The sequence below is a fragment of the Pezoporus wallicus genome, unplaced genomic scaffold (assembly GCF_028554395.1).
Source record: "Pezoporus wallicus isolate ANWC-B61680 ecotype Strahan unplaced genomic scaffold, APGP_CSIRO_Pwel_v1 contig_2908, whole genome shotgun sequence".
Lineage (NCBI taxonomy): Eukaryota > Metazoa > Chordata > Aves > Psittaciformes > Psittacidae > Pezoporus > Pezoporus wallicus.
In genome coordinates, this window is record NW_026642179.1 from 8,700,523 (window position 1) to 8,727,870 (window position 27,348).

At 46.3% G+C, this 27,348-nt stretch overlaps 3 protein-coding genes across 5 annotated transcripts; 1 reads left to right on the forward strand and 2 right to left on the reverse strand.

The window, feature by feature from the left end:
• Positions 1 to 1,139: 1,139 nt before the first annotated feature.
• NDUFB2 (NADH:ubiquinone oxidoreductase subunit B2) lies at positions 1,140 to 2,456 on the reverse strand. The gene is made up of 4 exons (XM_057427856.1): positions 2,294 to 2,456; positions 2,066 to 2,210; positions 1,877 to 1,992; positions 1,140 to 1,211 (listed from the first exon to the last, which is right to left on the reverse strand). Exons 1-3 carry the CDS (start codon positions 2,365 to 2,367, stop codon positions 1,918 to 1,920), a joined length of 294 nt encoding a protein of 97 aa, XP_057283839.1. The 5' UTR covers positions 2,368 to 2,456; the 3' UTR covers positions 1,140 to 1,211; positions 1,877 to 1,917.
• Positions 2,457 to 3,800: 1,344 nt separating this feature from the next.
• LOC130609174 (trichohyalin-like) lies at positions 3,801 to 20,313 on the forward strand. Of its 3 annotated transcripts, none has more exons than XM_057427838.1 (9): positions 3,801 to 4,111; positions 4,291 to 4,468; positions 5,604 to 5,832; positions 6,409 to 6,977; positions 7,837 to 7,978; positions 9,197 to 9,438; positions 10,687 to 10,850; positions 11,513 to 11,762; positions 12,089 to 12,916. In XM_057427838.1, exons 1-9 carry the CDS (start codon positions 3,969 to 3,971, stop codon positions 12,311 to 12,313), a joined length of 2,142 nt encoding a protein of 713 aa, XP_057283821.1. In that variant the 5' UTR covers positions 3,801 to 3,968; the 3' UTR covers positions 12,314 to 12,916. The 3 variants fall into 3 exon arrangements, with proteins under 3 accessions (XP_057283821.1, XP_057283822.1, XP_057283820.1); XM_057427837.1 differs by adding an exon at positions 19,921 to 20,313 and having other exon boundaries at positions 4,070 to 4,468; positions 12,089 to 12,329; XM_057427839.1 differs by lacking the exon at positions 12,089 to 12,916 and adding an exon at positions 19,921 to 20,313 and having other exon boundaries at positions 4,064 to 4,468.
• On the reverse strand, positions 16,405 to 26,139 carry ADCK2 (aarF domain containing kinase 2). The gene is made up of 8 exons (XM_057427840.1): positions 25,222 to 26,139; positions 24,374 to 24,520; positions 22,742 to 22,870; positions 22,013 to 22,108; positions 20,308 to 20,559; positions 18,818 to 18,946; positions 18,278 to 18,331; positions 16,405 to 17,060 (listed from the first exon to the last, which is right to left on the reverse strand). Exons 1-8 carry the CDS (start codon positions 26,137 to 26,139, stop codon positions 16,917 to 16,919), a joined length of 1,869 nt encoding a protein of 622 aa, XP_057283823.1. The 3' UTR covers positions 16,405 to 16,916.
• Positions 26,140 to 27,348: the final 1,209 nt, after the last annotated feature.

Sequence of the window (27,348 nt, forward strand, 5' to 3'; positions counted from 1 at the left end):
AACCAACCCAATTGTGTTAGTAGATTTCCATAGCTGCTTTTTAAAACCTACAATGGAGTAATTGTTTTGAAACTTGTATTTATTTTTTACTTCATTACAAAATGTTTATTTTTTGTTTCCTGTTACGTAGGTCATGGCAACCCCCCCCTTCTTTCCTTCTCGAGTTTCCCCTGTAATTGCCAATACAACTTCTTTTTTCTTGTTTGTTCCTTCCCCCTTTACTTTTGTTGTCCCTTCATTTGTACTTTGGAGTTTTTCTCATGTAAATTTGTACAATGGGAAATATTGTCCAGTTTGGTTAGAGAGCATGGAGACTTAAAACATATTAAAATTTGATAGCTGAATTCAGATTGAAGAAAACTATTTCTGTGTAAAGTTATTTAAAGAACTCTGTATTATATAAAAGGCAAAAAGTTCTATGTACTTGATGTGAATATGAGAATACTGCTATAATAAAGATTGACTGCATGGTAAAGTCTGAAGGAGCTTGTTTATCACGCAGTTCCAACTCCTCCTTCCCCAGAGGTACGACTACGGTGGTTAAGGGGAGTGAAAACATTACTTTGATGTTGATTTAGAATGTAACTATGGGAGGAATAAACTAACCCCACCACCACCACCTTCCCCAGGGCTAAGCACAGTAAGCCAGCATCACGGATTTTTACCTTTGCTGTGGGCTTTGCTTCACCAGGGATTATTCTGGGCTCTGGTAACAGCCAAGGGCCCCATTCCCCTTCACCCTGGAGAAAGCTTGGCCTGGGTTCTCTTCAGGGTAACTTCCCCTGCTTCTAAGGCAACTGTTAGGAGGTGACAAGATGCCAGTAGAATGTGTTTTAAGTTAGCTTCTCTGCATGCTAACATGGACAAGTTTTATTTCCTCCCTCCCCCCCCCCCCCCCCCCCCCTTCAGAAGTTACTTGACAGAGCTTTAATGGTAAGATTATTACCTGCAGTGCATTTATGAAGTTTTAAATCACTCCCTGGACATGAATCTATCACCTTATTTCTTTGAGGCAGCAAGAACTGAGCAGTAGTGAGCAAACACTAGAGAAGTTCATGCAGACTCCAAAGCTGGAGTTCATTCTCCAGCAATTCTGCAGCACTCAGAAACAAAGTACAAAGTTAACCTAGTGTTTGTTTAGTTACTTTTATTGAAATAAGGACCTGAGGAGCCAAAGCTTTGGTTCCAGGAGCCTCTTTAGTTCCAGGGACCTGCAAGTAATAGAAGAGAATCCTGAGAACCTTTTCACCCACCCTTTTCCCACCATTGAGAGCAGGGGAAGGACCCTCTCGATAGAACCCATGCTGCCTTCTGCACTAGTTGAAGCTGCTGGGTTTACAGCCATGCTATGACACAGTAGCTTCAGAGAGTATGAAACAAGCAAAAGCCTCAACCCTTCAAAGGGATAAGTGCACAGGTCTCTCTAGAAAGAGAAGATAGGTCATGCTGCGTTTATAGGACAGCATGAATAAAATTATCTTAAACAGGCAGCAGTTAAACTACAACTTAGTTGCTACACTGCAGGCTTATATTGCCACAACTAGACTGTCAGCACTGGAGCATTCAGGTACCCAAGACAAGTGTATGTGAAGGCAGTAAACGCTGCCACGAGCTACCTGCACTCTGTACAACAGAGATTTGGCACATTTACCTTCGGAAGTGCACAAGTAACTGCTGCAAGTAGAGTACCTGTAGCAGTGCCAAGAGAAGGCGCCCAGCAAGCACCGCCTGGCGCGACTCCCTGGCACCGAGAGCTCTGAAGGAAAGGTAAAGCACAATCCGGGCTGCCGTTGGCCTGGTGACCGCGCTAATCGCTCCTTACAGCGAATCCCGGCCCAGCCGCAGCGCCCGGGGGCCTGTGCGGGAGGAGCCGTACCGGTGTGCTCCGGGGAGCGAGGGCACCGCGGCCGGAGGCGCCTATTCCGCGTCGTCCGGAGGGATCCCCAACTCCTCGTCCGTCCAGGCCGAAGGGTCGGGATAGGGGAAGTGGCCCTGGGAGAGAGGCAGGCTCAGAGCCCAGCCACGGCCCCCCGCCACCCGGCCCCCGCCACCGCGCCGGACTCACCAGCACCATGTCCGAGCTGTGCCAGAAGTGCCACAGGATCCAGAACCACATGAAGCCGCTGAGGAGCTCGCTGCGGATCACTTGCGCCCGCGTCAGCTCCGGGAACTGCCGGTACCGCGGCTGGATGTGCACCTCGCCGCCAGCGCTGCAACAACCGCACCGCTGCCGTCTCGCTCCCGGCCCCTCCGATACCCGGCCCGCCCCCCCGGCCCGCCCAGCCACACTCACTGCCGCCGCCCGACCGCGCCGCTCCCGGCCCGCAGCAGCCGCCCCGCCGAGCGGCCCAGCGACGCCAGCGCCATGGTAGCTCCACCGCCCCCCAATGTCACCCTGCACAGGCCAACAACAGCCGCCGCGATTGGCCCTCCGCGCCTACCGGCGCATACCAACTCCCGGCGCGGAGGGATGAACGAGCCTGGGTAGGAGGGAGACGAGACGCACAGCACCAGGCTGCGGCTCAGCACGGAGACACGAGGTCACGGAGACACTTGCACGGAGACTCCTCCGCCACGCTGTGCCGCTCCCACCCCACCTCTGTGTCTGAGAGGGCAGCCCTGCCTCTCCGCCTCCCCCAGCTCTTGGAAGCGGCAGGACGGCACCAACACACCGGCGGGGGGAGAAAGGGAGTCCATCGTGAGTCACAAAAGTTGTTGTCGCTCACGGAGCGCGCAGAGGAGGGGGCGCGGCGAGTGCTCGTTTCGGAGCCGGAGAAGGCGATGCTGGGTGTTCGTCTTTAAGGAACGGGCTAAAGATATAACCTGCTCCTCTTCTCCCCCCCTAGGAGGACTGGGTGGTCCAGCCCACAGCGTTCAGTTGCGTAGCAACGGTGCTTTAGCGCGGCATCGATGGAAGCCGTGCGCTGAGGGAGCATTTCCTGCTGACCCGCGCCCCCGGCGAGGAGAGGCGAAGAGGGGGGCACCGGTGGTGGGAGGGCGGCACCCGCAGGGGGCAAGGCAAGGAGGCGTTGCGGTAGCGGGGATGCAGAGGTGAGCTGTGTGGGGTACCTGAGCACAGCAGCACCCAGTGAAGAACTGCACACCTGTCCCACGTTAGCAAAGACCTGCACGTGTGAAGGGCGCTCCTGTTCGTCCTCTTCGCTTTCTTTCCTCCTCCTTTTATTTTTCCCTTGTTTTCCCAGACTCCATCTCCACTTTTTTTCATTCTTCCTTGATTTCAGATCCTCTCATTGACCTCTCAGCTCTTGCTTGCTTGGGGAGCTTGGACAGCTAAGGATCAGGGTACAAGACTCAGCAATCCACACATGACACTGGCTGCCCATAACATGTTGTTTGAGAGCCAGGGGTGGATGGAGTGGGAGGAAGCCAGCAAGTTTGATATACCTGCATCACTGCTGAGCATGGAGAGGCAGCATCAGCAACCTGCTGCCTGTCTCCAAGCTATGCCTGGTCCTGAGAAACTGGTGTATTTTCCAGGTTCAAAGCTCTTTACTAAAATCACTTAACTGAAAGGAGTAAGAATTAGTAAGATGATAAAACTATTCTGATACAAGAATCACATGTCTAGTGCCTCCTTCATGGCAGAGTAAAATGGTGACAGGATCTGAGATGGGCCGAAATGGATATCTGCTATAACTTTGTGTATACCTGAAATGACACTTCATCCTTTGAGCAATATACCTCATCGTGATTGAAGAAAGGGCGATACAGCTGCTACATACCTAGCAGCTAAATAGAAAGCAGGTGAAACACAAGGGTTCTTTCATAACACAGTTCTTGTCTCCTTTCCAAGCTTGACTGCTTAAGACCCTAACAATCTGTGATGAGCTGATAGACAAATAGTGTAGTATCCCAAGGTTTGATGGAAGAATTAAAACAAAGAGGGAAGTAATACACTGGGAAGTAAATTTCAGTTTTATAAATAATATTCCTGTTTAAGGATTTAAATGTTAAAATATCATGCTCATCTTCTGCTTCCACCTCCTTCCACCCTCCAGGTAAGCTCCATGTCTGTCTCACATGTCCGGTGCTGTCATGCAGCTCATAAAGATCTCTGTGGCTCTCTGCTGCCAACATGTCCAGCAACACAGTGAGTTCAGAATCTATAGATGGGTCACTGGAAAGGCAGAGGAGAAAAAGCCAGGAAACAAGGACAATTACTGTGGGGTGGGAAGGGTGTTCCATGGGCACTTCACTTGTTTTCGTTATAGCAAGTTGCAGGAGTTCTGTTGCCAAAGTCTTCATTAGTTGTATTTCCATTTTCCACAGCTTTCCTGTCTGTGCATGGAACCCAGATTCCTTTTGTAGGTCCTCGATATCCTCAGCAAAAAGGAATTTCATTGATTCATACCCAGAGGCTTCCAGTTTTCTGAGGGGGGCTCGTGTGTTGGCCAGAAGAGAAGCTGATGGCTATTACTACCTAGGGCACATTGCCCAGGAGGTGAAGGTAGTTATTTATTGGGAACTCTGCTGCTCTGTGTGTCTTCTCTGTTTTTCCCATGCCTCACTGGTCCCATGCCCTTGCTGTGGAGTGGCTCCCCTTTCACACAGTGCACTTAGTAACCGGTAAAGTCTCCCCACATCCTACTTCCGTGTTTCCTGGCGGTGACTAGCTCTTTACTCTGAGGAGTCCTGCAAGCAAAAGCAGCCTAGAAATCAGTCCATTTAGTAGTTATAATGAGCTGGTTTCCAGAGACAATCAAACAAACCAGGTCCCCTATCCCTGTTACTTGCTTCTGCCCAGTCTAGCAGCAAAGTCAATGAGCTAAACAGCATACCAGTAACCCAAAATGTCCTCCTCCAGGGACCATGCCCTCCTGCTTACTGAGCCAGAAGTTTTCCTCATTCTCTTCCAGCTGTTTCTGGGATTGGTGAGATGAGTTTGGGTTCCAGACGGAAAATCCCCCCCTGCAGGTTTTCTTTAAAAATCCAGTTTGTTCTGGAGTTCGCAGTGTAGTTAAATAAATAGTGATGCTACTATAGGTCAGGATGGCTGCAAGCTCCAGCATGGGGTGGAACAGACGGGGACAGCTAAAGGCACAAGTGACATTAGCTGGAGTCTGATGCATTAGAATTGCTGATGGCATTACATTGTAAGTGCACTCACAGAACTGCAGAGGAGGCTGAGACTTCAGTAACAGATCTTCCCCTCACCCATTGCTGAAGGCTTAAAGTAAAGCACTTAGATTTATGACAGTTATGATATTTTACTGGTTTGTTATCCTTTTGATTACTGCAGAACAAACTGCACCATACACAGCAGTTTCTTTTGGCTATTCTTTCTGATGGGAGGTTTTCCTGGTAAGATTCTGCCTTAGCATGCTAATTGTGTTCTTACTAAAATCCAAGTCCAAAATTAAAGGAAGAGAAAGGCTGCCAGCCCCTTGAGCCCCAGCCTCGTAATTGCTTTTAAAGCCCAACATGGACATGGTACAGTGAAAAACCTGGTAGAAAAGGAAATTTACATTCCCAGATTACATTCCTCTTCCTGGGATTTCTGCCACTTCCCTCTTAGCACTTACGTTTGGCCGATAATTGGCCCCAGATGTGTGTCTCACAAACAGCATGTTTTACTCTTGTAGGGCTCCAGGGAGCGCTTTTTAATTGAGTTTGACAGGAGTGGCACTCTGAAAGGCAAGGCACAGCTTCGAATACAGGAAACCCCTCTCTACGACATTCTCCACTATGAAGATGCCAGGCGACAGCCGCTTGCTCCAGGAGACAGGGTCTTAGCACCGTGGGAGGCTAGAGCTGAGCGTTTTGGCCCAGGCACTGTGCTAAAGGTTCTGGAGAACAAGGAAGCATGTTTAGGTACGGGGGAATTGGCTTTCTTTGCAGTGCTACACCCGCCATGGTTGCCGGTTACTATACAGAAAAGAGAAGTCTTAATCATGGAGAATTCACCACCTGCTGCTTGGGTTCTCTTCAGCATCTCTCTTATTTTTGTTGTTGTTGGCAGTAAGCAGCCTGTTCTTTTTCGGTGCCAGAATTAATGCAGCTCCCAGAATTAATCTTTGCTTTGTTCTGTGAGTGGAAACTTCTTAAAAGCCTGGGAGAGAGGCACGTCACATCCTACTAACACAAGGAGATAAACGTTCCTGGCCCCCATGAATATTCACCTGGTGATCTGTCAGTCTAGTTTCCAGCTTTTGCAGAGCAAAATCCCGGCTCGCTGTGATGAGCAGGAATGTTGCTATCTGCTGTGTCTTCATAGGAAGTTCAAAACAAGGTCAAATTTTAAACCTTTCAAGAAAAAAAAAAATCACAGAAGTTGTCACAAGCTTGTGTGAAACACAAGCTGCTGCTTTTATCTCCAGCCTTCTAATAGAAAAAGCGCACAGGTTGACATACATTCTATGCCTTTATTTTCTTTCTCAATATGCACAGCACACAACAGAAGGGGAGTGCTTGTGAATTTCTGGAATGGGCGGACTAAGGAGGTGTCTTCTGACCAAGCTCTGCGAATTCCTCTGCCCTTAAGTGAACGCATCATCCTGGAACTGCAGATGCCTTTAGCAGCCAGGCAGATGGTGGTAGATTCAAGCTTGGATTATCCATACATCGTGGCACCGGGTTATAGAGCCTCAGGCCATTACAGACAGGATCCCTCAGACCTGCACTACTGGCCAAAGGGTCTGTATTCAACTCGGCCATGTATTAAGTGTAGTTGTAGGTGTACCTCGCTTCCCCATTGCAGCCTTGAAGCCTGGGAATCTACGCAGCCTACAGGGTGCAAAGGGCAGCAAGAGGATGTCTTCATCCCAGGAACAAGCTTCACTAAAAAAGAGCTCAGCAATAAAATAGAAGAGCAAATGTCTGAATTGAGTATTTCATGCTCAGAAAGTGTTTTCAGAGAAGAAGAGGAAATGGAAGATAAGGGATTGAAGACAGAAAATCTTCCAAATGAAGTTCAGCCTTGTTTGGAAGAGGACAATGAAGTTACAGAACCTAAGAAGGTAAAAAAAGTTTAATCCTGGCTCTTCTGTTAACATGTGGTTTGCTATTTGTATAACGTCTGCTTTGTTACCTCAAGTTTTCTGCTCTTGGTACCAAAAAATTGCTAGAGGTTTTAGGCCTGGTCCTTATGTATGTGTTCTGCACTGTCTTCCTGATCCTTCGCCTGTGGAAAGAGCTAGCTGTTACTATCACTGCCTGGAACAGACCCCTAGAACCTCTTCCATGGATGCAGAATATGAAGGAGTGTCACATAGTGCAGTTTCTTTACATCCTGCCTCTTCATGAGGGAAGCAAAGGCAGGAAAAAGTCTCATACAGAAGACTTTACACTGGATAAGGATTACTGTAAGGACTACTCTATACCAAGGCAGTCCCTGCATAATTCTGTTCAGGTATTTCTCCACTCTGTTAGAGGCATCACCTCTCCCAGTGAAAGAGCACAAGAGACTCCTGTGATCCTTGGTAGCTGATTTGGTGCCTGTGAACAGGGCACTTGGTGAAGATCAGTATGGAGGAGGCACCAGCTAGTGCTAAGCTTTTGCCCATGGTTATGTAAGGGTTAGAATCCTAATTTCTGGCACCATAAACGTGACTGGCTTCATCCTCTGGCCTGATCTCTTTTCTACCAGTTTGGACCCTTACAGGGGAAGTACTGCCATTTTTAGGTCACCTGAACATGCAGAGAGGGCCACAAAGGGATCACAACTTATTCTACTATGGAGTTGTTTCTTTAGTAAAGAACTTGCACAGAATTTCTTTTTACTGTCTTAAACTCTAGTTGCAACGTAAGTTCTCTAAGTTCATGATACTAACCTGTTCTTTAGGTCTGGATTATGATTGTATTTCTTGTTATTTCTAGAGTCCTCAGATGGAGATGGCTCATGCTATGGTTGATACTGCCGTCAACACAGACAGCTGGTTAATGGAGACAGTCCACAAGGAAGAAACAGACAGCAGACAGCAGGATGCTGAAACTGAGGCTCTTTTTAAACACAAACACGGTATTGAAATTGCAGCTCTTTTATCCAAACGTAAGACTTGCCACACAGTGTCAGTCCTGCAGGCCATCATGTCTAAGATCTGTTGCCATATTCTCGGTGTTTCAAAAGAAAATGCCATAATGCCATGCTGTGAATACAGCCACCATAACGTAGTATCATTCTGTGGAGGTATTAATGGTGGTACAGCTTGAGAAGTTGTTCATCTTCTTCCCTAGGTGAAAGGTTTATCAGATGGAAGTTGGGGTTTTTGGCTTCTACACCCATTGAAGTAGCAGCTTTTGAGTTTTTTAACCTTTATCATAATGCTCACTATAAATATATTACAAAATTTCCTTACTTTAAAAATCAATCTGTAAGGTTAACTATGACTGCCTATAGCAGAAAGACTTCACCAGGACTGTTCTGCAGAACACTCCTCCTCTGTGCTGAAAATGACAACAGTAAACTTTTGTTCTCTTATCATCCAAAAGAGGCTGGATCCTGATTTTAAACATATTGTTACTGTTCTTATTTAAGTCAGTTTTGTGACAACTGCAGGCATCTAAGTGAGGATTCTGAAAGCCTAAAGCTTTCTCTGTTACCACATTGTTTTGTGCCTCTGCTGGTAGAGGGAGAAAGAAAAGTCAACCAGGAGTGCACGTTTCCTCCCAGCTGGTGTCCCACTATCATTCCATGCAACAGCTGTCACTCTGGTGTACGCTGTCTTTAGCAGAAAGGTGCAACCAAATGCTGCTCGTGTTCTCAGTTATCCAAAAGCTGTGTTAGCACAGTGCTGTGCCCAAGCTAATTTCTCCTGTCTCTCAGCAGGACGGATAGGTCAGGCTTCGCCCTGGCAAGCAATGTGTAGTTTTTCCATGTCTCAGAGCACTGGCAGGAGCAGCTCATGTGTGTCTGTGAAATACCATGTAAACAATCCTGAAGCCTGAGTAGCTGGAAGTGCAGTCAGTGATCTTCTGTTACCAGGCAAAACCTATGCTTGATTACAATGGCAACCTTGGTTTTTGAAAGCTAGGACCTGTTTTGTGGACACTAAAAAAAAAAAAAATATCCCACCTCCTCAGAGGAAAATGTTGGTACTAAGTTACTCCTTAACTCTATCCCAGCCAAAATCGGGACATAAGTTATCAAAGTCTTGATGGAATATATTTTATATGAGAAGACTTTCTTTTCATAAGCTGCCTATAACCTCATATGTCCCTGCCCTAATTTATTTGAAAGGTCTTTTTGAGTCCAGAGTCGCAGAAGCTCCAATCCAGCATTCCCAAGGGAACCCTTCCATGGGAACCAGTGCTTTGGTTCCTTTCAGGTGCCAAAGCTTCTTTGACAGAGTGAATCAATCGCTACAGAAAGACAGCCTGACCATCGGATCAGCTCTGCGTACACAGAGGCCACATAGCACCTCCAGTGGGCAGTTTAGGAGATCCACAACTCTCAGTCTTCTAAAAGACAAAAGCATTACAGTAAGTATTTGTTCCAAACTAGATTTAGCTGTTAGGGCCAAGTGATTTGTTTATGTCATGGGAGAATATCATAGAATCATAGAATGGTTAGGGTTGGGAAGGATCTTAAAATCATCTAGTACCAACCTGCTTTTGACCTCTTTCTCTAAGGTTTTGACTATAACAGAAATCATGCCTATGTAGAATAATGACTATGCATAAATAGAAACGTGGTTTCCACTTGAGAATCAGTGTTGTACAGGAACAGGGCACTTTTGGTGTTTTTACTTGGCACTTTTGATAGAGTTTTTTATTTTGGCTCTTAAATTTTCTAAGTCAAACTTTCAGCCTCTAGTAGACCCTAGATAGCAAAAGAATTATTCCTCTTTTACAGATACTGAAAGCAGAAAAAGAGAAAGTTTGTGTAATGAGCTGAATCACATAGCCCAGGGAGTGCGTGCATTTGAGAGAGGAAAATGTTTTGTGGAAACTCTGTTCCAGACCCAAACAGCTCTAGTTTTGTAATCTGGAAGCATGTCTATGTTTTCATAATGTTCCCTTGCTCCTTCCCTCATAGAGGGCACTGTAGGAGTACAAAAGAAATAAATGGCTGTGAAAAGAAGCCTTGTAGGTGCTCCTTCATCTCTTTACACAGCACAGTGAATTTTAAAATGCAAGTTAGGAACACTGCCCAGCATTGAAATGCAGCTACTACTGGAATAAACACAGACTCCTTGACCCTGGGTAGAAACCTCAAGCAGGAAGTGAAGAGTTAGTACACCTGCAGAGAACTCCGGGAAGATTTTGTGTTTGGCCAAAGGGAGGCAGAAGTTCCTCTTTCTAATAAATCTAATTAGGAATCTGTACTCTGATTTGTGGTCAGAATCTGTAATTTCCATCCATTCCAGGAGCTGACACAAAGATTGGGCAGTTTAAGCATTGGCTCAACACTGGAACAACCAGAACAGCACAACCTACTGACCTAAGAAGAACTCTTAAAACTGGATTTTCAGACACCCCTTTGTTGGTTAAGCTTATTCTTTTGTACAGGCTTTAGCATCATACTCAGCTTTTTCACGGGTGGGAAGTGACACAACAGTATTCATGAGCCAGTATTCATGGAACAGTTTTCGTGGAAACCAGTGTGGCTTCCAGAGCTCAGGAGTGACATTAGAAGACTAAGCTGTTCTGGTTTTGTAGGTTTACAGTTTGCATTACGTAAATATACTAATGAGATTAAGGGGTTTGGTTTGATTTTTTTTCTCTTAGAAATCAATCCTTAATGGTGTGTCTCAGGAGAGATGGAAGGAGATGGACTTCAACAGAGCCAAGATTGAGCACAAAAGACGGCAAGAGGAACAGAGGCAGCTGAAGAGGGAGCATCAGCAAGAGGCAGATGGCATCCGACGCCAGCTGCGCAGGGACAGTCAGAGGTGATACCTATGAGCTAAATGTTTTTGTAGTAAATATGAGAAGGTTGGTGATGTCTACTCGCTGGTGCTCTTATTCAGTCTCTGAACATAACACGCTGTGCCTCATACGTCTCTGCAGAGTGGTCATGGTACTTTACTAACAGGAATAAAATTGCTGCTGGAGATATAGCTGAATGGGTACAAATGGCCTTCACACTCACTTTCAAGGGCAGATTCTCTTCAACCTCATACTCACCCAAAGTCCTTTTGCCTCCCAAATCCCCGTTCCCTGCCCCAGTCCACTTAAGCTCAGCAGATCTTCACCCCCATGACCCAGCTCCTTCCATCTCTTCTGTTGCCACTGTAGCTCTATCACCAAGGCACATAGCCACCCAGTTGCCAGCCCTGCCTGCACAATCCATTTTCATTGCTCCTGGTCTTCAGGGCCAGGAACACCGAGCCAGGTTAGGAAAGTCAGGTGAGCAGATGACAGCACCAGCCTATTTGGGGTTTTTGCCACCCCCGCTTAGGACACAGGTTTAACCCTCATAACTTGACGAAGAGTCCTGCAATATTAACAGAGCACAGATTGCCAGAATATCTGCCTTGTGCCTCATGCACTGTCTTATTCTTTTATTGCTCTTTCTTGCTGAGGAATTTGAGAGATTTTGTTCTGGAAACAGGCAGCGATTGCATCAGAGAATATTGCAAGAGCTGGAGAAACGGCTGGAGCAAGAAGACAGAGCTTTGCAGCACATGGCATTGCTCCAGGCTGCTAGGGCAGAGAGGAGCAGGAAGGAATCCTTCTTCCCAGAGGAGGAGAAGAGGAAGGCAAGTCAGAGGTTACAGTTCTTAAAGACACAGTATGTGCAGAGAAAGGAGCTGCAGGCAAAACGGAATGAAAGGAGCTTTGAACAAGAGAAAGAAAGGCTGGTAAGAGCAAGTGCAAAATGTTTTTCCTGTACTACCATGTTTCCAGCAGTGGCACCATCCACAGTATTTCTCTTTCACCTGTTTCATATGCAATATATCCAGTATAATTTAGAGGTAAAGAAATGAAGGGTAACAGGGTTTTTTGACACATGTATGAAGATGAAAGATGGGAAGTAAATTTGTCCATTTCTGCCACAGAAAGAGTCCTTCTACATGTAAGGAATGAATTTCCATAAATCATACCCATTTCTGGCTTCTGCTGGTGATAAATGTGGATGAAATTCAGCATGAAAGCTGGCTGTGCAATTGTAAATGTCTTTATGTAGGATTTTCTCAGGAGCAGAAGGCAGTCACGGCAGGAAATGTTGGAACAAGAATCACGGGAGCAGGACAGGCAACAAAAAAAGCAGCAGGCTGCCAAAGGGAGAGTGTTCCAGAGCAGAGACCGTTCACGCCAGAAGGTGGAGAAAGAAGGCCAGCAACTCGGTGACCTCCAGCAGTACCTCAGAGAACAGAATCTTTTGATGCTCCGGGCATCGCTACTAGCATAAGGAAGCTGCAGAGTGGGTAAGCAGGCCCTTGAGGCGTTCACAGACCTGATCTGTATCTTGTAGCTGTGTGTCAGTGTACCAGAGCCTGGGTGCACGAATGCAGTTGTGACAAGTAGAATTGTGGTTTCCAGAGAGGTCTTTCATCTCCTTTACGTTGCAGCCAGAGTTCACTTCGGTAGAATCATAGAATAGTTTGGGTTAGAAGGGACCTTCACACATTTCTTTCTGGAGTTACTGTTCTAGTTCACCTCTGTCAAGCTGTTCTTTTGTCTCAAGCAGCCCTGCTGACAGACCCAACTCTGCAACCGAAAGCTACCTTGGTATTTAATGAGACACAGCCATACTGCTGAGTTTCTGCCCCAAAGGCATCTTGAGGTGCCCAGCTCTTTCCACAGGGCTTCAAGGAGTTGGTGCCTGTAATGTGAAGTTGTAGTCAGAGGCTGGTGAAAGGGTCATGAGGCAATTCAGAGTGGAGCAGCAGGGAACCTGGGAATTATAAAAGTGATTCAAAGGGCACAGGACCTAGAGTCTTCTGGCGGCATCAGATTGTAACTGCTTTCAAGATGCAAATGACAGAGAAAGGAGGAATTAATTAAGTGAAGGTATGGGCAATAGATACAATAGGAGGTGAAGAACAAGAAAGATCAGGAGAAACACCCTGGGAATGAGTCCTTTACATGAAGTGGTGGAAGCACAGGCACAGGTTAAGTCCTGCTAACACAAGCCTGTGGGGAAATTAAATAAAGGCGTGAGGAGCTCCCCATTCCGCTACTGCATTCTGTGAACTTTCTGCCCTGCTGTGTTTCTTCCAGACCAGTGCCAGAAGAGCACATTTATTTCTTTAAGGTCAAGGACCACATAAAATAGGAAGTGTGGTTAAGTGATGCGGTCATATGACTTGCCTTGCTATGTTAAAGTTATATGAAAAATGGGGAAGGAGAGCTAGACACCAGCTGGATGCAAAACCAAAACCAACCCTGTAGCAATGGAAATGTACAATGTAAATTATCCGCTGCAGTTTCCATTATTAACAACAGACTCTTACAAGTGCCCCATTGCACATGAGTTGTAGAGACTTGTAGAGAAGTCCCCATACCTATGACAAAGTTCACAGAATCACAGAACGGTTTGGCTTGGGAGGGACCTTAAAGCTCATCCTGTTCCAACCCCCTGCCATGGGCAGGGGTACCATCCACTAGACCAGGTTGCCTAAGGCCCCACCTAACCTGGCCTTAGGCTTGTGCTACTTCCTGCTAAAACTGCTGTAGGGGACAGGGCAAGGATTCAGGGACAGGTGAGGTGCTACAGAAAACGTGGTAAGACAACTTGGAACCCTCCAGCTTGGGCTCCAGGTAAGTGTCAGGGTTACGTACTGCTTGGAATACGCAAGCCACTCCCCTCGAGGAAGAACGAGTTACAGAAGCCTAGAATGCAAAAAGGAAGGTGTTTTTTCAGTGACAAGACACCCTTTCCAGGCACTATGATGTGAAAAATGTCTGTTATCTGCCGTATCTGTCTCTGGAGAATCACTAAACCCTGTGCTGGGCTTGGCAGTCTGTTTTGCCTACAATCTTGTGTTCAGGCTGGCAGTCTCCAACAGCAGGTAATCTTAGACCAGAAGGATACTCAGGTATCTTTGCAGATAGGGCACCTGGTCAGAATAAACAGACTTTTTGTTCACCATGAATAAATGAGATGGGAGGAGTTCCCCATTCTAGCTACAGGCCAAAACAGTTACTATTTGGAGTCCACGATGCTACTTGCGCATGACTCCCCTCCCTGATTTTTCTAAGCACATTACTGACTTCCTCAGTGAAGCATGTGTTGTCAGCAGGAGAGAAGAGGGTTTTTAACACGCTGTACTCTGACAAGTGGAGATGCCTTCTTTCACAGAGGGGAGGAGGAGGTTACGCTTGTCACATCCTGAAGCACCGTCCTTCTTCCTCATATCATCAGAGGTACAAAATACAGTGGCTGCATCACAGAATGCTGTTGTCAGCCTTGGGTAGCCAGAAAGGTAACTGATTTATTCACATGAATATTTAGGAAGGGAGAATGGACATGGCATGATTTGTTTGCTGGAACGCTCAGAGCTCTATTGAAGAATGTTAATTTACACAAAATTATGCTGAAATGTAGCTAATATTTCCAATATCTTGTTTTAAGTATACCTAGAACAGAACTAGATACAAAATGTAGATGTTGTTGCCTGACGTTCTGTGTACACTTAGAAACTTGTTCCACATTTTCTGGCACATCACTCAGCAAAAAAGCATGTTATGAAATTCACCCCTTTTCCAGGACCACAGCATCAGCCATAACAGCAATTTCTGAAAGAAAAAATTAAACTTGCAGAAGGGAACCCCTCTGTAATTCTGCCAAACCTTTTGTATGGCCAGCAGCTTCTCAGCAGTGAGGCTCAGGCTGCATTCCTTAAGAGATAACTGAGAAGCTATGCCTTCAACTTTCCCCAAAAAGGCAGTTAAGTCTCAGCCAGATGTTTATTCTAAGGCCTTAATAGCTAAAAGGGGTATTTTTAAACTTTAGGATCTATAATATGCATGAACTATTCTGAGATTTTTATCAAAAAAGAAAGGGGGGGGGGGAAGGAAAGATGAACCTAAATATAAGGTGAAGGCTTAGGCATTTAGTTAAGGTCTGAAAAAAATATCATTTGCTGCATACATGGAAACTACATGTGAGGCACAGTTTTGCATTTCACATTGAATTCTGTCATTTTATTTGAGCTCTGTTTAGTCTCTGGAAATCTGGCTGAAATTTCCTCAGAAAGCAAACCGGTTGCTGTGCCCCCGACCTGCACAGCTGATGGACTCAGCCCCTCAAGCTAAGTGGACGTGGCAAGAGGGAAAGCAGGTCCTGGCAGCACATGAAGGTTTTCTCTAATGTAAAGTTTGGGGGTCTCTTGCTTTTCTTCTTCTTTCAGTGGAGATTTAGATTAGATATTGGGAAAAAATTCTTCACTATAAGGGTGGTGAGGCACTGGCACAGGTTGGCTGAAGAAGCTGTGGCTGCCCCATCCCTGGCAGTGTTCAAGGCCAGGCTGGACAGGGCTTTGAGTAACCTGGTCTATTGGAAGGTGTCCTTCCCTGTTGAAGGTGTCCCTGCCTGTGGCAGGAGGTTGGAACTGGATGAGGTTTAAGGCTCCTTCCAACCCAAACCATTCTGTGATTCTACGTTTCTCCTTTACACAAAATCATGCGCTACTTAACAGTGTATCTTGTTATGAGTTTAAGTCTATTAGACTTAAAGAAACAAACCTAAAACTTACTTAGTCTCAAACTCTACTGTTGCTTTTATCCGTAAGCATTAGAAGTGGAACATGTAATGGTTAAAGGAAAATACATTAAATATATTAAGCAGCATTTAAACTTAATTTTCAGACTTCACGTATTAATCATTATTTTATAACCACCATAAAAAAACAGATTGTCTGCTTAAGGTCCTTTTCTTGATTGCTTAACCATCTGAAAACAGACCACTGCAGAAAAACTGTGCTGCTACATTTTCACATGCAGTGTATCTGGGAATATATTTAGTATTATAGTATCTCCAGTCATTTGTAGCCTGTATTTCTCACTATTAAAATGCAGCCATAAAATAATCTTAATGCAATTAAAATGACTGTAAAAGCCACATTTTGCTAGCTGTAATTAATTTTAAACGTTCACAATGCATTTTCCACCCATGCCTGGACTCCTTGTTTTGCAAACTACTGGAAACAAAAGGCACAGATTTGCATATTAGTTAAAGCTTTGAGTTGATCAGGATGAGACTAGGGGAACAGTGGGGAGAGTGATAGGAAGGAAGCGCATAGAGAAATAAAAAAGGCTTTTTTTCAAGCTTAAAAACCCAAATACAAAACACTAAGAGCAGTACAAATATTCCCAAAAGTTGTTTTTTATTATGGAATTCAGTCTCCTGCCTAGGCAAGTATTTTCTTTTGCTGTTTATCTGTATTGTGCTAGAGTGGTGGGGAGGGGGTGTCCATTTGCCTGGTCTGTTTCTATCATCCCAAATGCCTAAGAACACACCACTCCCTGCAGGATCTCAGGACACTTCTACAATAAAAGTGTAAAAGACAAAAAGTTTATTGGCTTTTTTTCAGCCTGAATGAGTTGCTTAGGTGGTGTTAGAACACCATGTCTCATACCACAGTGACAGGTAAGTCAGTGTAACAACTTTACATATTTAACCTGATAGATTTCAAAACAGACTGGATCAATGAACATCTTTTTAAAGACTTTTAGACAAGTCAGGCTGCTTTTCTCATCAGGCTGCAGCGATCATGTGCACCTAAACTACATGATATGCCAGTTTAAAAATTATCAGAGCACATTAGCTCTTAGAACTATGCGATGAGTCAGAAGTCTCCAATTGTGCAAAGTCTTTCTGTTTTCTGGAATTCTGATCATCTCAGCCTGGTGCTTGGCTGAAACAACTGAAAGCAACATTAATGGAGAGTAACCTCTGCATGGTATGTCCCCAGGAGAAACATGACTTCTCACCATGAGCTTCTTTCTCAGTCAGCTCACTGACGGCAGAGGCATAACCCTGCACAGAGAGGGGCACCAGCCACAGAAGTCTATCTGAGGACAGAAGCTGCAGTTTTGATGAGCAGTGGTTTAGCTGCCTCTAGAATGTCCAGTTCAGGATCCAGGGAACGACCAAGTCCTTCCAGAACCATGATGGCAAAGATGATAGAAGCAAAATTGCTCTCAAGCTTCACCTAGAATGACAAGAGACTAAATGGAGTTGTCAGAACTTACTTTCTCCTGAGCCAGTTCTACAGAATGGGCTAAGAATTCCACAGAATTCTCTGGCTAAGCTCAGAGGGAAGGGAAGAGACTGGGAAGACCTTATGCATACCTGAAGGTATGCTGCAACTCCATCACTTGTGAGTTTCAGAACTCACTGAAATCCAGCAGCAGGCCCAAAAATAAGGTGACAGTTTCAGGTTAAATGCCCTAAGGGAACCTAGAAGTTTGTTTTTCAGCTCCAGAAGGGGACTGGGATTTTTTTTTTCTTCCGTACTGACATAGCAGGAGCTTAGGAGTCCTCACCATTGCTAGTGTAGTTATAAGCTGCAGTATCCAATGTACTTGAACAAGGGCACATGCATAAATGGGACCTCACCTCCTGAATGGCTACAAAAGAGCCCCCCAGATCACAGAGGAAACCTCTGCTCTGCATGTGACCAAACTATTCCCCAGTTCTCAGCCAGGTACTGGGATTGTTTCAAGGCATACCGGGGCATTAAGAATTCATCGAGTTGAGAGGATTTGCTTTGTAAGGGCCTAAATTACATTTTATTAGAAACCAGCTTAATGAGACTTAATGACAGCAACCTCTAACTAAGGAATGTTTAGAGGGACCCTTTACAGGCTGGGCAGCTATGTAGCTGACAGCCATCTCATCTCCTCTAGTTCAGGCCACCATAGATTTGTTGATTTCCAAAGTTGTTTGCAACTGTGGAAACATGTTCTCCAAATACTATCATCTATAAGATGGAACCTCTGTTCTGTGAACAACTTCTCACTTTGAAGGTTCCTAACAAACCCGTAAAGTGGCCTAGTGCAGTTCCGTAACCCCACATCAAGGAGGAGGTCTAGGGAAGAAAGTGTGCAGTGATACAACAAAGGGAACATACATTAGATTTCATTTTCTTCTTGTGACTATATAAAAACTAGGAAAAATATATCACAGAAACATTCGTTTTAGTTAAATGTGGTATTAATGCAGACCCAAGAAACGGGTCATGGCAGGGTGTGTATCAAGACCTGAGAAACAAATATGCCTGCAATACTTCGATGAATTCCTGCAGCTTGTTTCAGAACCCACAGTCCGTCCGTCCGTTCCCCCCCCCTTGTTAGCCCTTCATTTGAGTTTTTCTCCCTCCCGAAATGAATTGCCAGCTATTGAAGGCAGACGGCAACAGGACCTTACCTTATGGGTCATCAACAGTTTGAAGACATTTGAGAGCAGATTCGCCACCTGAAGCTGGATTACAAAAGGAGAAGTTAACAACTGAAAAAAAACCTGTGGTCAAGAAGACTGAGTGACAGGCTGGATTCTTCTAAGTGTTAGCATTTAGTTCTGGTGGTGGGACAAAATTATTGGGCTGCCAACAGCCACCATCAAGATATGATTCTTCCCCCCACCCTGGCCAGGATAAGGAGTTCAGCTATGACCTGTGGTTCTGCTTACTTGCTAGCCCAGGAAGGCTGAGAACATTGGACCTCACAGCAGTACACAACATGCATTAATTTGTTCAATGCCACCACTACATTTTCTGAAGCACCCAGGTTGGCCTTAGCTAACAGGATGCAAGCTGTAACATTTGGCTTAGCAGCTCCTCACAGGGAACCGCAGATGTTGGTGGTAAGTGCTGATGAGGTAAGAGCTGGTCTTTCCATTCTCAGTGCATTCTGAAAGCCAAGTTGCACTGCATTACTGATAAGCAAGGGTGGGACATAGTGCACTCACCTTTCCCAGGGCAATGGTGTTCCCCTGGACCTTAGTCACTAGTTCCGCCATCTCAGCTTTGAACCGCTCGATATCCTGGCACTGGTTAGCACGGGCATGATGAAGGATCAGTTCTGCCACTCTCTCCCCCTGTGAAACAAGTTGAAAAGGAGGATCAGAACCGGATCACTGGTGCCCACAGAGAGCTGGAAGGCCCCTGCTGCAAAGGTCCCTGGAGGAAGCATACTGCAGGGAGAACTCCCAAGCCCAGTCTTTCTCATTCCAGCAACAGAGACCCCATGAATCAACAGAAACAGGTGCAAGAGCAGCCAAACTGGTCCAAAAGTCTTAGCTCATATCTAGCAAAATCCTGTTTATTTTTCTTCCAGGGTAGAACACAACAAAGGTATCTCTCAGGCAGTCAGAAATTTTAGGGGAGGGAAATAAAACCCACATGACTAACATTTTCTTAGCAGAGGAGATAATGGTATAAAGAAGGGCATATATTAACCTCCCTTATGGGCTAGGTCCAACCTTTAACCTGCAAACTACAGAGGAGTGAACTGATTCTACACCAAGAGATGTTTGGTGAGAAAGGGAGCCAAACCCAGGCTTCACTTGTGAGAGGCTTTGCAGCTCTTCTTGGAAGACATGTCTGACAGTGATGTACAGAGCCACAGCCCGAGGTTCAGCAATGAGATAGTGTAGCACTTTTTCTACCTGTAGATCATTGCCTGAGCCATGAAGGACTTGCAATCAATCAAATGTTTGCAGTCTTTGCTCAGTGCCTGAGAAGTAAGTCTGGCAGCACAGGAGGGCCCCAATACACAGTTTAGCACTTACTCCTCAGCATACTTCAGCAGGTTAAACTGACCAAGTTAATGTGTCCCTCTTGAGATATGCTAGTGAGCCATCCAACCCACAGCTGAGAACCAACAATGCAAGTATGAACACAGATGCTTATTCTCAGAATGAACAGGAGACACCAGCACTGGATTCTCTAGTCAATCTGGGAGTGTATCTTAAGTAAGTGAGAAGGAGGATAAAGTAGTTCCCCTTATACAAAGGGGCCTGGCAGAGTCCAGACTCTCCACCCCCACTGTTTTGCTTCCTCTTCTCTACAGATGCTGACACACCAACAAAATGTGTATGGAAGACCAAGATGTTGACCTATTCCCTCCTCTTCTCCAACTTGGCAGATTCCTGCAACAATCTCAAACACAAGTGGCTTCCAGGCAATCCTAACTTGCACCAGAAGCACTCCTGACCTGGGAAGTGGCAACCAGTGCTTCCTGTTTCCTGGGCCACTAAAATCACTCCACTCTGGCAGCCTCCTTGCTGAGGTTGAACATCTTATCCCTGTGTGCAGTATAGCTTCCAAGCTACCAATTCTCCTATCCCCTCTTAAGGATTGTGGAAATAAGAGAGAAAACCATCACTTTGGCCATCAGACTCTACTGCTGTCTCCCTTCCCCAGCCTCAGCTACCCAGCCCTGTGACAGAGGCCTCACCTGGCCTTGGACCACAGCTGTGAAAACTGCCCTGAAGTTCCGCATGTCAGCACTCTGCAGCTCGGCCACGATCCCTGCATCCAGCAGCACCAGGCAGAGCTGCCTGAGGGGTGGCTGCACTTCCACCACAAGCGTGTCACACAAGTCCACGATGGCTGCCTGCTCTTTGCTGCTGGTGCTGACGTTGGCCGTGTGTTGAACCAGAATGTTCCCAGGGTGCAAGTCAGCATGGACAAAGTTGTCAACAAAGACCTAGAGGATGGGAAAGTCTTAGAGCCGCTCATTCCGACCAAACCTATCCACAGCAAAACCTGCAGGTCAACAGCAAAGGTTTGTTTCTGGTCTGTTCACCATCATTACTAATGTACATCATCCTAGACAACCACTCAGCACTGGAGACCAGCTGTGCTGAAATGGCATGGGTGCCACACCGATGGAGTCAGCAGAGCTGTGTGAAGCCATCCTGTGTGTTTGTTAGAGATCAGGTAGGACACGCAGGATTCCCAGCAGGGAACAGTAGTGCTCTTTGGTAACTAACCCTGAACTTGGGGCACACTGGTGGCCCTTGGCAAAAAGCAGTGGAGTAAGAACAGGCCATTTACCATTCAGTATCATGGGTTATAGTGAAGGGTTAAGTTTGTCTAGTCCATGACAACAACCCACATTACAACTGTATTGGAAAGTAAGGAAAACAAGGTAAGAGAAACCAAATGTATGTAGCACTTCTCTGCTCTGCTAGCAGTTAGCACCTGAAAGAGGGCAAGCACAAGACTACTTCTCCACTAATCGCCATGGCCACCTGGGACTGCAGGACTTCCTGCCTCAAGTAGGTTATCTTTGTATTTCATGGATTTCTCCTGTGAGTTTGTCCAATTGCCACATACATAATTAGAACTAGGGCAGGGGGAGAAAATGGAAGAGGGTTTGTTTTTTAGGCATCGTCTGAAAAAGTTACCTCTAATATTAATTTTTTTGTCCTCCTTATTGTTCTGTTTTGAGACGGCATAATCAATAGATCCATATTGACTCTTGTGCACTTATGAGTGCATAAACCTCTGTCAGAAGCTATTCATTGTTCTGCTTTCCAGAGTTAAGAGTCCAAATAATTTCACTAGCTCAGTATGGAAGCCATTCCACACCAACCTTCCTCTGTTCTTCTTCTAGTCCTATTACAGCCCTTGAAATGGAGGGTCCTGGACAGGCTAGAACTGAGTATTCAAGAAACAGGTGTTTGTTTTACTTACAACCATAATGTTGTTTCTTTGCTCTTTAATTCTTTTCTACGCCTAAAACTGGGGGAGGTGTTGTTTTGCTCCTAACCGTTGAATCTAATGTTAGCCTAAAACTATTCTAGTTCCACCAGAGCTTTTACTACACATAAAAGCAATTTTGGAGTCTATTGCACTACTACAGTAGTGGTGTACTTTGCCCAGGCTCTACTCAGCCCTTGCATTGACATTCCACATGAGGTATAGACCTTCCCTCTGCCAGTTCAGGAGCTGCAAGTGGCCCAAGTCCTGAGTTACTGCAAGATACCTGCCATCCACAGGCTGGCTCTAAAAGGCACAGCTCTGGTCTGAGCCCATGGGGAGATGGGTAAGAGATGTGAGAACAGGTTCTCTTTTCACCCTGTTGTCTCATTACCCCAACTGAATAGCTTCTGCAGGAAAACAACCTTCACTTCTAGCCTCAGCCAAGTGCCTACCATCTTTAGCAGCATGTCCATGCCCATCTTTGCAAGTCTCTGTCTCAGCTCTGTGGCAATCTCCGCGTGAAGGTAGTGTGAAATAGGCTCACTCTCCTGAAATAAAGACAAGAGCTGGAGTCAAACACACCCTGCATGCCATCTTCAAGCACACCTTTACCTAGGTGCCCATACTTAGGGGAGGGCCTAGAAAGGACCTGCTCAACAGAGGCTGTACTGAATGTGATAGAGAACACAGGTTTGCTCTTTGGAAAGAGGGTATGATACCGCCTGGGGCAGAAATACTCTTGCAAGGATCACATGCAGGAAAAATAAGGCTGAGAATGGCTTTGGTTTAAGTCAAACATGCACAAGGAAAGTGAGGTAAGCATCAAAAAGCTTCAGATTGCTGAGCTCCTTGCTTTGACCCATCACAGAGGAGAGCTGAAGCATGGTGTTGGTTTGCAAAGCACAGGCAAGCACATGGTGGCTGGACACACTGCTGGTCTGCTTGGTTTCAGGCCAAGTGTTTGCTTCTATATGGAGTTCTCTGCCACCTGCCTTCCAGGATAAACTGCTCACAAACAGCATGGAAAGGACACTGAGGAAGGACACCAATTTCTTTAAGCAAGTAAGAGAAAAGCATCCTTCTGCCTCCAATGGCTACGTCTCAAAAAACACCTCCCTGGCATGTTATCCCTTAAGGGCCTTATCCCTGCTACCACCACTCCCAGACCCTGGGACTCTTACCTCAAATGTTTCCACTAGAACATCTGCTGTGACCAAAGGCCAAAGGGGAGTTGGAAACTTCACAAAATCGACATCTAGGAAATTTTGTCGGAAGCGCTCCAGATTTCTGGCTTCATAGCGTAAGTCAATCTCAAGGGAGAAAAAGAAAAAGCAGGCTGGAAATTATATCCAATTAGAATTAGATCTTCAGGACTCTGTATGATGATATGATTGTATGGTGCAATATTCAATACCAACAAAAGTAGTCAGAAAGCTGGAATGAAAACAAAATAGGGTGGTGCTTCTTACATACTTCCAGCTTTCCTGATGGAAGAGTTGGAGTAAAAGACTGGGTAATGGACAGACACAACCCAGCACCTTTAAAGTATGGATGATTTATATAGGCCTGATGTCTCAGAAAAGAGAAGGACTGTATTATTTTCAACAGTAAGACAGATCCTGAATCAAAGCTCACTGTCCAGCTTGCAAGGCAAACAGACAAGGCAGAAGAACTGCAGCCCTAATTTCGCTTTACAGATAGGCAGCCACAGCTGGAAGAATTTAATGTAACATGTACAAAATAATCCACTGTGCAAAGAGTCCTGGCCTAGCTCTTCTGTGATCTTGACACAAGGCATCTCTCCTGCCCACTCCTGCTGCTCAAGGAGGTAGGATAATCTTGCCTCACCCCCCTCATCTGGCAAAGGGAAATATCTGAGGAACACTTCTTAGCCTTTTAAAGGAAAAGAAGTTACAAGTGTATCAGATGCTCTCCTAATCCTCAGCCTTCAGTACATCCACCAAAAGTTTTGCTAGAGTAAACTGGTACTAGTGACTTGAATCACATCTGAACACAGTCCATAGTTTATACAGCATGTATTTACTGTGTAGATCTTTTTACAACAGGGGAAAAGAATTAAGACTTTCAAAAGCTTGTACAGATTTTAGATTGCAATCTAGACATAAAAAGGGAATTAGCAGATAATTGTTCATTTTAACAGAAACATCACCCTAATTGAGCCTGTAGTGAAATCTTTGTAAGTTTGGTAGTAAGGATGTGTCAAGACTGTCTTTAGAAGACATTAGTGAATCCCTTTCAAATCTATTTGCAAAGCTTAACGTTATCAATATTATGAGTCTGATGACAACACAATATAGAATGTGTTATTAACCTATGAGAAAGCATATTAGTTATGCCAATACACATCTCAGTGCTAACAAACATGACCAGTGAGTACAAACTGCAAACATCTGTGTGGGATTAAAGAGAAAAAACACATCTGAGAAATTCTTTTCCTAAGGAGAGGACTTTACCAGCATTCATGTTTCAGAAAGCTGCAAAAAGGCCCGTGACCATGGCTAGCTGCCTGTTCAGGCTGTTCACTAGAAAACATACTCAAAAGTCTAAAAAAATATTTTTAAATCTGATAAAGACTGTTAATTTTTTTCACTGCTTTGTTTTACTCTGTGAGCACATAAGCTTTCCTACAGTAACATTATGTGACTGATTAGAATAAAGAATATAACCAAAGAACAAGCAAGTCTTCACCTAATCCTTGAAAACAGGGCAGTATGAACAGAGTTGGAGCCAGCCAGTAACAAGATCAAAGGCAGTTTTGTTTCAGTACGTGGGGACCACGGCACTGCACCCACCTGCTGAATCATAAGCTTCTCAAACTCCTCCACAATCTCTGTCAAACTGAGCCACTTGAATCCAGGGAGAAGTCCAATGATGTAGCTACCCAGCTTCATGAGAAAAAGATCCATCTGGACTTGGTGGACCAGCCCAGGGTGCAGGACCTGCATAAGAACCAACAGTGGCAAGATCAACTCCCTAGACACTCCACGTCAATCAATTCAAGCAATACACTCCAAATAGCTAGAACCCAGCCTGTTGGACTGGGAGTTTCCCCAGCTAGTCATCAGAACTCAGATCTTGCCATGGATTAAGTTGTAAAGAAACATTTTGCAACTGTCAAATGGAATATATCTGTGCTACAGTCTCACCCTATGCCATTTTCCACTGCTTTCACACTCCCACTTGTTCCCTGCTATGCAGTACTGACTAGTATTTGGAGCAGCTCAAACGTAAGATTTCTTTAAATAAACTTTGCTGGAAAGAACTTATCTGTTCCAGATTTCTTCATGTAAGCAGAGAAGGGGTTTCCTTGTCTGGAAGGTGAAACCAAATTTAATATTCGTTCTTTTAGTGTAAACTGTGCCCTTGTAAGCATTTGTGGCATCCACATGCCACATCAAATGGTGCCATAGGCAGTTATGGGTCCTCAAGCTCTCCAGGCTGGAAAGAGCTGGAGCCACTGCAAGTCTGGATTGCAGCTGGCTGGAACAAAAACACTGAGAAAAGACACTGAGGGAGATGAGCATCACTTCTCACTTCACCTGGCCTCAGTCAGCTGCTCATCTCCATGGAAATTAAAACCTGATCAGCCTCATCCAGCACCCTCCATTTTCAGACACTACTAGTCATGTGTATGACTTACTTTAATGGCTACAGGTGTGAGATGTCTGGCTGATGAAGGATGTGCATTCACGAGTGGTTTGGCCATTTGCTCCATAAAGGACATCCCACTCTCAGGACTTCTCTGGGAGCAGTCTGCTGCACTGAGCTCCTCCCTGCTCCTCTCATCTCGTATCTGCTCACTCTTCCTCCTCCTCAGCCACATGATGAGGCCTCTAAAGCCTGACGTTTCCCATGCTTCAAAAGCAGTTCTAAACTCCAAGTGTTGCACTAGCTCCTTGGCCTGGGAGCCACCAACAGCCGTGAGGTCAGCATAGGCTTTATACACCTGGGCAACACAGCCCGAGCCAACTGGCTCCTGGCTCTGGAACTTGAGGATGCCCATCCAGTCCTCACCAAAGGCCTTCCTTAGGAGTTCATCCGTGTGGCCCCACGGGTGTGGGCTCACCTCGATGTGCAGCTTAGAAAGCTCATCGCAGAAGGCCTCGGAAAAGAGGTCCCTCCGAGTGCTGGCCCACTGGCCCAGCTTCACACAGGTAGGGCCGGCGGCCTCGGCCGCCCTCCGCAGCAGCCGCAGCCACAGGGCGCCCAGGCCGGGCCACAGGCGGCTCAGCGGGTAGAGCAGCAGCAGGGGGCCGAAGCGGAGCAGCAACGCGCAGGCCCGCAAACCCATCCGGAGTACCAGACCCAACCGTCGCAGCAGCACCAGGGGGGGCCGCTCAGGGCAGCGCTCCCCTACCCACACCGGTCCCCGCTGCCCCGGCCTCTCCTTCCAGCCGGTCCCCGCGGGCACCGCCAAGGCCACCGCAACCCAGCGCCGGGTACGCAGCCCGCCGCGCCCTGCGGCCGCCCAGATGGGCGGCCCTCCCCTGGCCCCAGCGGCCCGTCCGAGGAGGGGGCGCGGGAGCGGCAACAGCCGCACAGCACTACCCGCCACCATCACCTGCCACCGCTGGTAACGGCCGGTAACGGCCACGGAGGAGGGGAAAGGGAGGGAGGGACGAGGACACACGACTGGGCGGACGGACGGAGTAGTCAGCCAATCAGCGCTGGCAGGCGGTGGCGGCCCGCCCCTTAAAGGGACAGGAGGGAGAGCGCTGGGGGAAGTGGAGGTGATTCTTCCCGCTTCGGATAGGGCGGTGGAGTCCTGTGAGGGTAAAAGCTTGACTGAGCTGTAGCCTCCTGAGTGGGAGCGTCCCCTCAGTCGTTATTAGGGGAAGAGGAGATGCCCCTTCCCTTTTGTCACCCGGTGACATACTTGAGGCAGAGCCTTCATCTCTCCATCCGTTTTGACAGTTGGGGTGTCTTGCCGTGTGGTGGATCAAGCTATGCAGGCGGCTGACACCTGTTAATGAAAGAATCAGTGCTGTGGGTAATGGCAGTATCTGAGGGGCCATGAGGGCACATCGCTACTAATAAAAGAAATTAAAGCAAAAGCCTGCTGAGGGGATGATGGTTGCTCAGTTGAGGTAATGAGGATGCAGCTGGTGGTCATCTGTCTCTTCCTTTTGGAAGCTTTTGTGTGTAACCACAACCCATCAGAAAGTGTGTTTTAGGGGGCAGCCACCGCAAAGGTGATGCTGCCACTCATGGCTGTTCAGGAAAGTTCCTGTCTTGTGCTGCAAGGCTTTGAGCTGGGGGCTGTGTCCTTTCCCACTGGGAGTTCGGTTGGTTTCCAGCTTTGGGTGTATGTCCCTAACTGCCTGCTTCTACAGAAGGGAAATAAAAGTATATCCCCTTTCTTATATTTTAATGTACCCTGGGAACCAACAGCCTGTAGGAAGAGTTAATCCACTTTCCAATCCAGATCATTCCCTCGCTTTAACATCGGGTAGCTCGAATCTGACCAAGCCAATCTCTGTGCCAACAGGCAGCTGGATTACGACCCTGCGCAGGCAAACTGGATCAACGGATGGAAATCATTTCACAGGCTTGAGGCTTCCCGTGTGAGCCGACAGATTCTGGGGCTGATTTAGCAGGCGAAAGCCTTTGGAGTAACCGGTGTTGCTTTGGTGCCACGTAGGGACTGCCATAGAATCATAGAATGGTTAGGGTTGGAAAGGACCTCAGGATCCCTCAGATGTTTCTGTCTGCAACCAGAAAGGCACCCTCTGCGCCTCATCACTTTTGCCAGCCGCCCCGGAAAGCG

Excerpts from the sequence above, each read along its gene's own strand:
- ADCK2 (XM_057427840.1), bottom strand. The coding sequence starts at position 26,139 with ATGGTGGCGGGTAGTGCTGTGCGGCTGTTGCCGCTCCCGCGCCCCCTC. Across the intron at positions 24,521-25,221 it reads TCACACCTGTAGCCATTAAA|GTCCTGCACCCTGGGCTGGT; the intron begins GTAAGTCATACA and ends GTTCTTATGCAG. Across the intron at positions 22,871-24,373 it reads AGAAGCTTATGATTCAGCAG|ATTGACTTACGCTATGAAGC; the intron begins GTGGGTGCAGTG and ends TTCTCCCTTGAG.
- LOC130609174 (XM_057427837.1), top strand. The coding sequence starts at position 4,097 with ATGTCCAGCAACACAGTGAGTTCAGAATCTATAGATGGGTCACTGGAA. Across the intron at positions 9,439-10,686 it reads TAAAAGACAAAAGCATTACA|AAATCAATCCTTAATGGTGT; the intron begins GTAAGTATTTGT and ends TTTTTCTCTTAG. Across the intron at positions 10,851-11,512 it reads CTGCGCAGGGACAGTCAGAG|GCAGCGATTGCATCAGAGAA; the intron begins GTGATACCTATG and ends TTCTGGAAACAG.
- NDUFB2 (XM_057427856.1), bottom strand. The coding sequence starts at position 2,367 with ATGGCGCTGGCGTCGCTGGGCCGCTCGGCGGGGCGGCTGCTGCGGGCC. Across the intron at positions 2,211-2,293 it reads GGCGCGGTCGGGCGGCGGCA|CGCTGGCGGCGAGGTGCACA; the intron begins GTGAGTGTGGCT and ends CGGTTGTTGCAG. Across the intron at positions 1,993-2,065 it reads ACAGCTCGGACATGGTGCTG|GGCCACTTCCCCTATCCCGA; the intron begins GTGAGTCCGGCG and ends CCTCTCTCCCAG.